General features: G+C 37.7%; 1 protein-coding gene across 5 annotated transcripts in view; it reads right to left on the bottom strand.

Moving 5' to 3' along the window:
* The window catches only part of HBS1 (translation elongation factor EF-1alpha (GTPase) HBS1), a 12,965-nt gene continuing 1,546 nt past the window's right edge, over nucleotides 1-11,419 (bottom strand). For 2 of the 5 annotated variants that reach the window (XM_022836223.2, XM_022836222.1), the window contains exons 3-11: nucleotides 10,029-10,302; nucleotides 8,609-9,322; nucleotides 6,935-7,383; nucleotides 6,489-6,610; nucleotides 3,565-3,732; nucleotides 2,625-3,040; nucleotides 1,069-1,223; nucleotides 697-842; nucleotides 1-293 (exon numbers count right to left, since the gene is read on the bottom strand). In XM_022836223.2, coding sequence (XP_022691958.1) covers nucleotides 140-293; nucleotides 697-842; nucleotides 1,069-1,223; nucleotides 2,625-3,040; nucleotides 3,565-3,732; nucleotides 6,489-6,610; nucleotides 6,935-7,383; nucleotides 8,609-9,322; nucleotides 10,029-10,302 — 2,598 coding nt within the window. In that variant the 3' untranslated portion in view covers nucleotides 1-139. The remainder of the gene's footprint in view (nucleotides 294-696; nucleotides 843-1,068; nucleotides 1,224-2,624; nucleotides 3,041-3,564; nucleotides 3,733-6,488; nucleotides 6,611-6,934; nucleotides 7,384-8,608; nucleotides 9,323-10,028; nucleotides 10,303-11,419) is intronic. The other 3 variants (XM_022836224.2, XM_022836226.1, XM_022836225.2) reach the window with 3 other exon arrangements.

Consider the following 11,419-nt stretch of genomic DNA (forward strand, 5'->3'; position numbering starts at 1 on the left):
TCTGATTCATATAAAGAGCCCTTCAGCCCCATTTTTATTAAACATCATTGAGCATATGAATTTCTACTCAGTTTACTCTCATTGTTAGTTGCCATGCTCATACTTAACAAATTATCTAATAAATTTCAAGTAAAAGCAATCATAACAACGCCGTAACAATTCCAGCGGCTATCGTCTGGCCTCTTTGACGCAGAGTTATTCTGCCGAGCTCCTTTGAATCTTGATATAACTCTAGGCAGACTGGACGCGCCACTTTGATTATTACAACGCCAGTGCTGTTTTTTCCCAAGTACCTGCGGTCATAAATATACTATTAAAAGTTTTTTACTCTCGATTAGATTACATTTTTTGATACGTTGTCATTTGTCCTTGTCAAAATGTAGACACAACGTTGTGATATTCAATATTCTTCACCCTTTAAAAGAAGCGTGTAAAGATACATAAGGCACCATGTTTCAAAAAAGTGAAAAAAAAACTGCATTCGCAATTGGGAGCTATAATTATGCTAATGCATCTTAGTTTCTATTTCAAAGGGAGGTTGCGTCAAATGGAATTGAGCATGAATACATTAAAATGTAAAACCGCAAGTTCATATCCTATAACTTAGAACAAGAGGACAAGTGATTAGAAGGAATCTACATTGCACTCCAAAACAGAATTTCTCAATTATTTGGAACATCGTAAAGATAGACAAACCTGGGTTTTTCACGGATGACTTCGCCGGTGCCTCTGTTAAGTTCTTTAATAAGCCTTCCGAAATGCGCCTGTTCACTCGTAGCCTGGAAGTGAAGAATAACGGGAAAGCCCTTGATAATAGGAACGTCCACGTTAAAAATCACCACCTGCAATGTAAACATACAGGCAACCGTAACGCGAAAATATAATATTCTTTGACTTGAGAGAACTGGTACTACCACGAATAAGCTAAAATTGAATAAAAGTCAGGAGAGACAAGCCTGGCTAAAGTAAAACGTAATGCGAATTTTCCAGAAGCGCAAAATGATTAAGTATTTATTGTAAGCCATTTGAGGCTCTCTAGCTGTGATATTATTGTTATCGTTTTCCTACCTTAGCTTCGAATTTGGTGACCACCCGAATAAGATTACTTAGATCGCAAAGAACGGAGCCGGAAACAATGTTTGCAGGGTCACATTTATCTAACGTTACGACTACATTATCACCTGCAAAGACTCTTTGTTGAGACAGCTCATCAATGGCAAGAGCTGAAAACAAGCACAGTCAACGCAATTTAGTTAAAAACACCTACTTATCTCAGAGCATTTTTTTAACATACCAGGACGAGGTTGCATGTAAGCTTCACAGTTGTTCAAGCAAGGGCTTAATCAACAGACTAAGTGGTTGTTTTATTCTCAAAGAACAGTGGAAATTTATTGAAGGTTAATGAAGGCATTAGGCAAGGAGATATATAGTACATGAACTAGTACGAGATAGGTAGCGCGTAAATGGTGCAGATATTTTGAGAACGATGTTTTGGCGTACTGAAGACCAGCAAAGAAGTGACAAAATGTGAAGTCTTGAGGACAAGAAAGCATTGCCACGGTCGAGAAGGCTTTTTACGAAGGTAGAGCTTGAAATCAATGGGCTCTGTAGGCCAAAACTAATTTTGATCACGCAATATCTGACAGAATTATAATTTAAATACCAAAAATGCGGAAACGAAGTAAAAATACGGGCCCTTGGATTGATATCAGATTTGCTGAAAAGGCGTGTAGTGTACTCCACGTGCAATCTGAGGAACTTTGATCAACAAGAAGCCCGCCTGGGGCACACGATTGTTACAACCAAGGCATAATTCAATCTCTACCGACAGCTGGAGAGACACCCGGGAAGAAAATAATGTCGCTTTGAAGATAAATCGAGTTCAATGGCATTTTCGAGTAGGTTCTGACGTGACGTGACATTTTCAGTGGACATCAGCGGAATCGGCTACTATGAGACACTCGCTGAAGAAAAAAACGTGGATGCTATCCGCTGTCACAAGCTCCGCAAGAGAATCATGGACGGTTGGCGCGACAATCAAAAACAGGTAGTCTGGTTAATTGATGGCAACATCAGACCATAGTGCTGTACCTTAATTACCTCCTGGATTGAGCAAATAGAATATACAACGTTAGCTTCAACCCTCTTGATTTTCAGATCTTACACCGTGTGATTTGCAGGATATAGCTTCACCGTGTGATATTGCTTCACAAGGACAACTTGTGGGTAAGCATATCCCATTATCGATTCGAGAAGTTATAGAAAGAGGAATCATTTATAGAAACGCAAATGGTAGGTATATGACTGTCGAAGAGCCGTCAGAGCATTTCAATAGATGTGTAGCAAAATAGTACTTCTAGATACATTAAAAAATCATCATTCTAGCCTAACTAGTTTAAGAGTTAGTTGTCAAAGTTTGCAGCCAAAATCGTGAGGGGGTGTCACAATGTAGTACAGTTTAAAATAAATCTGGTGGGCTAAATGATGCTTTTAAAATTTTATTGTAAGCAACTTCGAACATAAAGTACTGATGTAGCTTGTCATTATATGTACAGCCATGTAAACGAAAGGTCTAGAAAAAAAGAAAAAGTAAAGTTGGTTTAGAGTTAATAAACTCAACGAACCTTTTACAATGCAATTTTCTTGAGCCGGCATGACACTAAGCTTATCCCCTTGCGCAACAGATCCACTTTCGATTCTTCCAGCAACACACACTCCGGACTGAACCCCTTTAAAAACATCAGTGACGCACATGCGAAGTGGTCGCGTTACAGCACGGGCTGGTGGCCTCATATGATCGATGACTTCAAGAAGACAAGGACCTTTATACCATGCAGTCAGAAGAGAATTTTTACTTCGCTCGTGCAGATTATCTCCAGTCAGCCCGCTACAGGGCACATATGAGACGCTCTGTTCTCCAAAACCCGTTTGCTTAAAAAAGGGCCTGAGAGCTGAAGCAATCTCGTTGAAGCGATTCTCTGACCAGGCACAAGTTTCCAACTTGTTCACTACAACCGCCAGTTGAGATACACCTAAAGATCTGCGATAAATGAGATACAAACAGCACACACAAAGGGCGTCTGTAAAAATAGCTAATGACAATATTACGGGTTAATTCGAAGGAACAAATCGTAATTATATGCCTTACGAGGGCACTAGTTACAATACTGCGTCTTATGAAAAAATAGATTCATGCATGTGTAGTTGTCAGTCCTAAAACAACGAGTCACACAGTTGAGAAGGTTTTAAAAAGAAAACCTATTTTATAATCAACTTACTATGCTAACAAATAGACGCGTTATGACCATGCGTCCGTACCCGATACATAGTATAGACATGATAAACCGGTGAAGAAGATTTGGTCACATTGACGATAATAAGAACTGATAGAGCAAAAATCTATAACAAAGTCTTTTAAAGAAAGTAGATTACATATTATATTGTGTAAAAAAACTATGATCAAAGTGGCTTTTATTTTGCACAGTATTGTACCAAAGCCTTATAATCTATAAGATCTCACCTGTAGTATTTACCTGATCACATTATGTGCTTTGCTAGATTTACCTGATCAGCATTGTGTGCTCTCTCGTCTGACCTCCAGATTCAAATCCAGTCTCAAACTCGCCACGGGTGGCGTTTACAACAAGGATTCCTGCATCCGCCTGCGCGGCACCTGTAATCATGTTCGGAATGAATTCCTTGTGTCCTGGTGCATCCAGAATATTGACGATCCTGTCGGAAAACAGTTAATTCTCCATGGTTTTAGATTAAACCGCAAATCTAGGTTTGAACCGTTACTAAAAATGCCCAATGACATACTAGAATTACTAATTGATACTGAAGATTAAGGAACTTGAGATGGATGGATCGAAATGGGTCAATATTAACATCGTTAATCGCTTTATTCAACTCACAGTTTCATATTCAACTTTTTGTCAGTTTATCTAACAGGAATCAAGTGCATTAATGTACTAAAGCGGTCCGGCTTAGTTTTATTTTAGACAGGGCCATATGTCATATAGCCATTAGCTTTCCGTCTATTTAGCTATAGGCATATTATGCCCTGTGACAAGTTGATCATGTTGATCCAGCAGGTTATTTTCACCCCGCAGTACCCTCTAGCGGCTAGGAGATTTAACTTCACGTTGCGCTGACTAGACTTTCTCGTAACTCCTAAGGGCGCAGGTCAAGCAGGGTTGTATTGTTTCTAAAGCCGAGTAACGGGTCGAAAAATTTCCGGCCTCCGACCTGATCGGAAGTGTCTTGCATGGGTCTGCTCGCCCACATAGTCAGTCTTCCGGTTGTAGCGTATTTCCTTCACACGGTAGTACCCGTATGATTGTGACTGTTCAGCTCACTTAATAGAATTTACGCTCATTTTTTTAGAGGATGGTCCGCAAATCCGTTGTCGACGAAATTGCAAGAGATGTATTTTCGCAACCTTGTCTCGCAAATTTGCATACATTGCAGCCACGTACATAAAGACGTGTTCTAGCCCGTATTCCTCTGTCCAGGAAAAACATGCTGTCAGGCAGTTACCAGTTTTCACTGCACTTGAGTGTCCTTGAAACTGTCCACCGCAAGGTCAGTGTCGTTGTAGAGTCTTGTAATGATCTAGCTGGGGTACTAACCAAAGGTTTGTCCGGCGTGACGATAGGATTGCACTCCTGTCGTCGGACAATAAGTTATTTTTACATAATATAGCAAATAAATATAGCTTAGGGGCGCCCCTACCAATAAACCTCAGACCATTCCTGTGTATAGTCTTGAAGCACTTGCATTAGCTTAGCACAAAAAATTACATAAGCCTCGAAGAGACAATTACTAAAGATGCTGACCCCGCCGTACTTCAAATGCTATCTAAGAGAGCTTCGAAGTTAAGTTTTACACCTTGTTTATCTAGCCAAAGCGGACTGGCACTCATGAATTTGCTAGACGTCTTGCCAGTCTACCCGCAATGATAAAAAAAATCCTTTCGGCTAAGTGGCCTCATCCGGAGGAAAGCGTTTGTGCAACTTTAGTTAAACTACTCCACATTGCCCCTATATTGATCTTGAAATCGAACCTAGCCCGGGCCACTTTCTGCAAATATTTTCGCACCTTTCCTATTATCTGGCCCGAAGGCCATTTCTATCCTGCCACGCGCTGCTTGTATTGTGTTTTCGGCGAATCTCATTGGTAGTGGCTCCCGATAACCCAGCCGTTTTAGCAGCTCCTTTGCAACTTAAAGACACACTAAGTCATGTCATCACTGCCGGTAGAGTGAAGCAGACTGGTTTAGCTGTGTCATTTGCGGGTATTAGCTTGTACTTTGCAATCATTCGCTGTGCGCTTATATAACTCTAAATGTGTATTTATTTATAAATTCATCTTATACACTTGCTCCATTACTGTACACATGATAAACCGCCTAAACACGAATATTTACTTGTGCTTTGTTTCTAAAACTATATTTAAATAAAAATAAATATTTCAATGGCATTATTTATATATATATAAAACTATTAATTTTGATAGTCATATTCATTCGACCTAACATTCGTATATCTCAACTATATCTTCAATTTGGTACTTAAATCACCTAGTTATTTTAAAATATTTGTACTTTATTCCACCAATAAATGTCAATAATAACGATGCGTCAAGTTATATGCGTAAATACAGACCCACTAGACTGTTTTCTAAGGCGCTACAGATACAAAGTTTCAGTGGAGGTAAATTTTGGATTAAGAGCAAGCTCAAAAGTACAAAAAAGTTAAATACAGCTGCAAAGCCTAAAAAGTCTAAAAGGTCAAAAAGAAAATAAACCTTCGAACTTATTTAAGCGAATCAGTTGACTTTAGATGTTCTCCTCTTGAAACCACCCGTTAATTTCGGTATTGAAAATCCAGTATTATCAGAAAAGGAGTTTTACGTCATTCTGACAAATTTTTGGGCCCTTTAGACCCTATGGAGGCTTCCCCAGTTTTCCTTATGAAAATCCTTCATCGATTCTTCAAAAGCCGCTTAGAAACTAGTACCAAGGAATACAGTTGACTTTGGAAAAAAAACGCTTTTTTAAACCTTGGTGGGATTTCACTCCGATATTATTAAGTTACAAATTAATCAAAGATGTCCGGATTTAAGTCTGGTACTCTGTATATGCTTTCAAATATAGAACTTTCAAATCGCTCAAAAGTGTTCTGTAACATATTTAAAACACTTTAAGAAAACCTCTTGGATAAAAAAAAATATTTTTTTATTCAGAACATACATTTAAATGAATCTTTAGAAATTGTAGTTGTTAATAGAGCGTTTCATATATAGACAGCATAGCTTTTCGGTATCGCCTTAGAATCGCCGTTTAGTTACAGTTATTATCAATAGTTTTAGGGAACCCTGTACATCGCGGGCGTGCACTAGAAAAATGTTATAGCATAGCAACGATTTGTGTTGCTATGCCTTGTTAGGGAAGATAAATACATCTCCTGCTATTACTAGTTACGAACCTATGCCCAGTCTCCAGTCTAGCATGAGCGATGTCCATCGTGATTCCGCGGCTTCTCTCCTCAGGCGTCTCGTCCAGAACCCAGGCAAATGCAAATGATGCCTTACCAAACTTCTTAGATTCCTATGGTGGATAGATGTATTTGAGTTATACGTATACAAGCAAATAAGGTACCTATTCTGTATGAATGCTACCATGTTATGCTATAGCGCGAAAATAGCTAAGACATAACTATCTTTCGAGTCTACGATACAAAATCCACCTTAAATCACATTTTGCCTAATTGAGAAAATCAATTCAAAAATTTTCAAAAGGCTTAGTTTTTTTTAAGTTAGACATTTATGAGAAGTATAAGAATTAATCTGGCAAAGGTTCTAAAATTTAGCAGTTAAGAAAGGTGAAACTATTTAAATAGCATATGGTGGCGTAACTATTGGAGTAACTTACGTGCTCGTATTTGTCCATAGTTTTCTTGCTGACATTTCCAGTGAGATAAAGAAGATGGCCCATTAACGTACTCTTTCCAGCGTCTACATGCCCGATAACAACAAGATTCAAAAGTGGTTTTCTGGCACTTCGTTCCTTGTCATACTGCTCTTGAATTATCTTCGTGTCCACCTTTAAATGTCTTGCAGGCTTCGGAGAAGATGTGACTTTTGGCGTATCTGGTGGGAGCTTCTTGGGCGCATTGTTTATCTCTTGTTCTATTTTAAGTTCGTTAAGTTCTCGAGCTGCTTCCTTACCTGGTTGAAATTTTGAGGCCTTTGACGATAACTCTTTGAAATTTTTGCCGCTGAATGTCATACGCATAGGAACCTCAACTGGAGGAACACTAATTAACGGAGCGCGATGTTGCTTTAAAGGTTTAGTTTCTGGAAAAAAGAGTTTCTTCACTCCTGGAATAACATGTCAATAATTAAAAACAGTTATTTACAAATGCTTATACCTGGCCGACTTTTGTGTCAAATTGCTTCATTATACAAGCGTGCCACTAGATTATATCTGGTTGTGGTGACCAGCAGCAAAGTATGGAGCATGTTTAAACGAATGGTAAGAATGAATATTTTCCACAGTAACTATTTATTACTAACAATAGGAAACTGCATTTATTTGCGCCGTTTATACAGAAAGAGCCTTGCCTGCATATCAAGCTAAAAGGAGTAAAACATAGGGAATAAAACATTTGTTTTATTTTGTATTTTTTGGATACTAGCCTATAACAATTCAATTATCAGACACAATTCAAACACTTGACTAGTTGCGGAAGAAATTCTACACGTGCATTTTTTAAAAAAAAGTCAAAAAATAGTTTTTCAGGTAGATGTTTTTACATCTTTTTTTTAGGTACAGAAAAAAGACAGAGCTGCCCTTAGAACTGGAGAGTTTGAGAGAGCCTCTTGAAAAAATGCCCATAGTTTTTAAAAACTGCTAACAAAGTTAGTATTAAAATCATCCTCAGTATTCGTTTTGTACCGATTTCAAATTGAAACTTGCAGAGTTCTATGGAATTTAATCTTTCCCTCCAGGTTACAACTATTGCTATGTGCCATCGACGGTACAAACTTTTTAAACATAGTTTCTGTATAAATATTTTCTACACGTAAATGCCATATACACTGGTCTTTATTCCTTCTTTGTGAGGCAAACTTCATTCTCACTTCAAAAAAAGGGCGCTTTTATTTTGTGCTTAGTTAAGCGAAAACGGTGAGAAAGCACACGCAATTACAATCTAAACGTATTACTGCCTTTGCAATAAATTTTTAAATGTTTGTTCTCACGATAAGAGAATAATTGTACTTAATTATGTGTGTACCTTTTTTGGGTTAACAAAAAAACATTTCTTTAAAATTGTTTTAAGACGTTAAACGGTAGCGCAGTACAAGATGATTAAATGAGTTCAAAAGACGTAATAAAAGTTTCTGCGCGTAATGTCAAGCCTTACATGTGAGCTTCAGTTCTTAAAGCAGTCGAAGGTCGTTGTCAGAGATGACAAGGATGCACGGAAAATAATTACAGCTATTTTTGTACAATCATACTATTTGTTACTTAGCTATATCTGAATTTGAGGAAACGATAATTTTTAAATATTACAACATACTATTAAATTAGTATAAAACACACCGCAAAATGTCTCCCCATTTCGCTGTACTGTATTTTTAACTAGATCATCGGGTGATGGCTCTTCGAAAGCAAATGTTTCCTTTTGTCTAAGATACAATCCCTTGTACCATCTTATCGTGGTGCCTAGTGCTCCTTCATTACGTCGCTGTAACTTTAAGAGCACACGTGACATTTCTGAGGTTTCTTGGGAGGGCGCCAGCCGGTTCCGTTCTATGCTTTGTTGTTCCGCACTCGCTTGAAGTAGTTCATCAAGTGCATCGGTCACTTTCCCCGACAGTGAAAGTTCGTTTATATCAGTTGTCGATGTTCTAATAGGAACGATCATCGGATTATTTGATTCCCGTGTTGCTAATGTCTGATTTAGTCCTGCTTGTTCTTTTGTCTGATTAGAAGTATTTCCTGCCAATATCTGCTTGAGATCTAGACCTTTCCTAGGCTCTATGCTTGTGCCTAGTAAGTCGTCCAAAGTAAGGCTACTGTCCATCAACGTTCCAAGTGAATCAGCTAAGTTGCCCGGAGACCCATGCAAAGGCCCAGAATTATGAGAAAAATCAGTGACTGTATCAGGAAGCGCAGGAAACGCTATAGACGGTAATTTGCCACTTAATAAGGAGTCGATATCCATGCCCTGTGTCGTTACTGAGGCACTGCCAAGAAGAGCATCTATGTTAAATTCGCTCTGAAATTGATTGTTTTGACTATTGGGATTGGAAACTTACCTTGCAGAAAGGAATCAGGCAGCATTCACATGAAACCAAAAAATTATACATTAGAGTTATAATGCCAAATAATAGTTGCTATTGAAAACAACAATGGGTCGGTTTTCCCTATAATCATCAATTATATCGCCCAAGATAGTAGTTATAATAATAATAAAGATAATAATGTGAATTTTTAATGTCTCGAAATATGAATCCCTAACTAACAGTTTTAGTCAATACGATTCGTATGTGGTTGAGGTTCACGTCCTCTGATCTCAGCACTTTCGCTAAGATATTTCTCGTAATAGTTATTATTATGCATCTCAAGAGAGGTCTGCGATTTCGTATAATGTGTTTTTAAATGATCAAGTGCATTTAAATGTGAGCTCCAGAAGTACTACATAACAGAAGCTCAAAAAGCTAAAACGCCAAACAAAGGAGCCAAAAGAAATAAGAAAACTGAGGACGTTTTGAGGATCATTCGATCTATCGCGATATTTCTTTTGAAATCATCGTTTAATACCAACTAAATTGAAAACTAAATCTAGATGAGTCGGTCTAAACCGTCCTGTTCCAGATCACAAAAGATTCATTGTTTAGGCCTTGATGACGGCGACGCGGATATTTGCAACTACAGTGGCTTTCCGCATATATTATCATAAATAAGGCGGAATTATTTTTTGTAGCTAAATCTAATTATAGTAAGAAAGCTCATTTACCTGCTTCAGCGACGCCAGCTTTAAAAGCTCCGTGAATAGCAGCTGGTACATCCGGCTTGTCTCTCCCTGACCTTCTACTAAAAATGATATCGAGTGCCCTCTCAGGATCAAAATTCTGGCTTTTTGCTGCCTGACAAAGAACGTTTTCAGGTTCTGAATCGCCAACGACAGATCGCATCTTGTCTAAGCAGTCGAAGAACTTTTCACGATCAGCTTCGGTCACCTGACTTGTGTCGATCACATCATCATCATGCGGATGTGTAGCCATTTCGTCCTAGATAAGAACATGACGCTTAATTAACCTTTAGCAGTCTGACAGATGAAGCCCGAGTGATCGAAACCCTGCTTCAAATATCAGCGAACACGTAGATTCAGCAAGTATATCACCTATACAGTCATAAAGAAGATATCGCTTGTCTGGAGAATGCGAGATGTCTAAAATTATACTAACTGATTTTTTAGTAGAATGTTAAAGTTGATCGTTTATATGAAGTATTCAAACTAGTTATTACTGTTAGGATTCTACTAGAATTTCAATAGGCTTTGTATATAAGGATGCCTTCCAAGTAAGTTTAAATGAAAATTTCCTTTAATAAAAATCACGAGTCAGTATGTTGTAATCCGTGTCAGCTATTTCAGGTGACTTCTGTTGAAAACGTATATACAAAAGAGTATGGTCATCTGGTGACATGCTGATGCGAAACCAAAATCAAGACTCAACGTATGCCAATTTCATATGATTGCTATACATGCTGTAAGCTACTGTTTCATAAAAAATATTAGATCTATGCACAAGTTCTTGTAATTAGAGTATACTCGTTGCCTCTCCAAACGCATCGTTTGCTACACCCTAGTGTTAGTATTGTTAAAAAGCTTCTCTGTTTTCATCATTTCATTCAAATTGAAAATTTTCATTTGATATTTAATTTCTGGAGTAGGTAAAGTAGATTCCAGAACATAGCGATCTCGACGTTTGGTAAAATAAAATCGATGTTTAAGGTCTTAAAACGATGTGATAATATAATATAATCCTAAGAACAGATTTTTGAAAACTGATCGGAAATCAATGATTGGAGAATGATTAAGAAATAACAAACAGAAGATAAGGTATTAGAAAATTGTATAAATCAAAGGACACTTTCTCTGAAACGTTCTTATTATTAGTTTTTTTGTCTCATATACCCACGGTTTTTTGTTTTAGATATACTCCTAATTAAAGAACATGTCGAAAATTATTAACGTACTAACAAAACGTTGCATCTACTCCGAAGTTCAAACTTGCTAACATAAATTGCAAAACTTATATTCGGCTTATGCGCAAATCTAATACGAAGCGCATTGTAGGTACTAATCGTTCAAGGTAATCGGAGTCTGAATAAATAGTAAACATT

The sequence above is a fragment of the Varroa jacobsoni genome, unplaced genomic scaffold (assembly GCF_002532875.2).
Source record: "Varroa jacobsoni isolate VJ856 unplaced genomic scaffold, vjacob_1.0 scaffold_631, whole genome shotgun sequence".
NCBI classification, from domain to species: domain Eukaryota; kingdom Metazoa; phylum Arthropoda; class Arachnida; order Mesostigmata; family Varroidae; genus Varroa; species Varroa jacobsoni.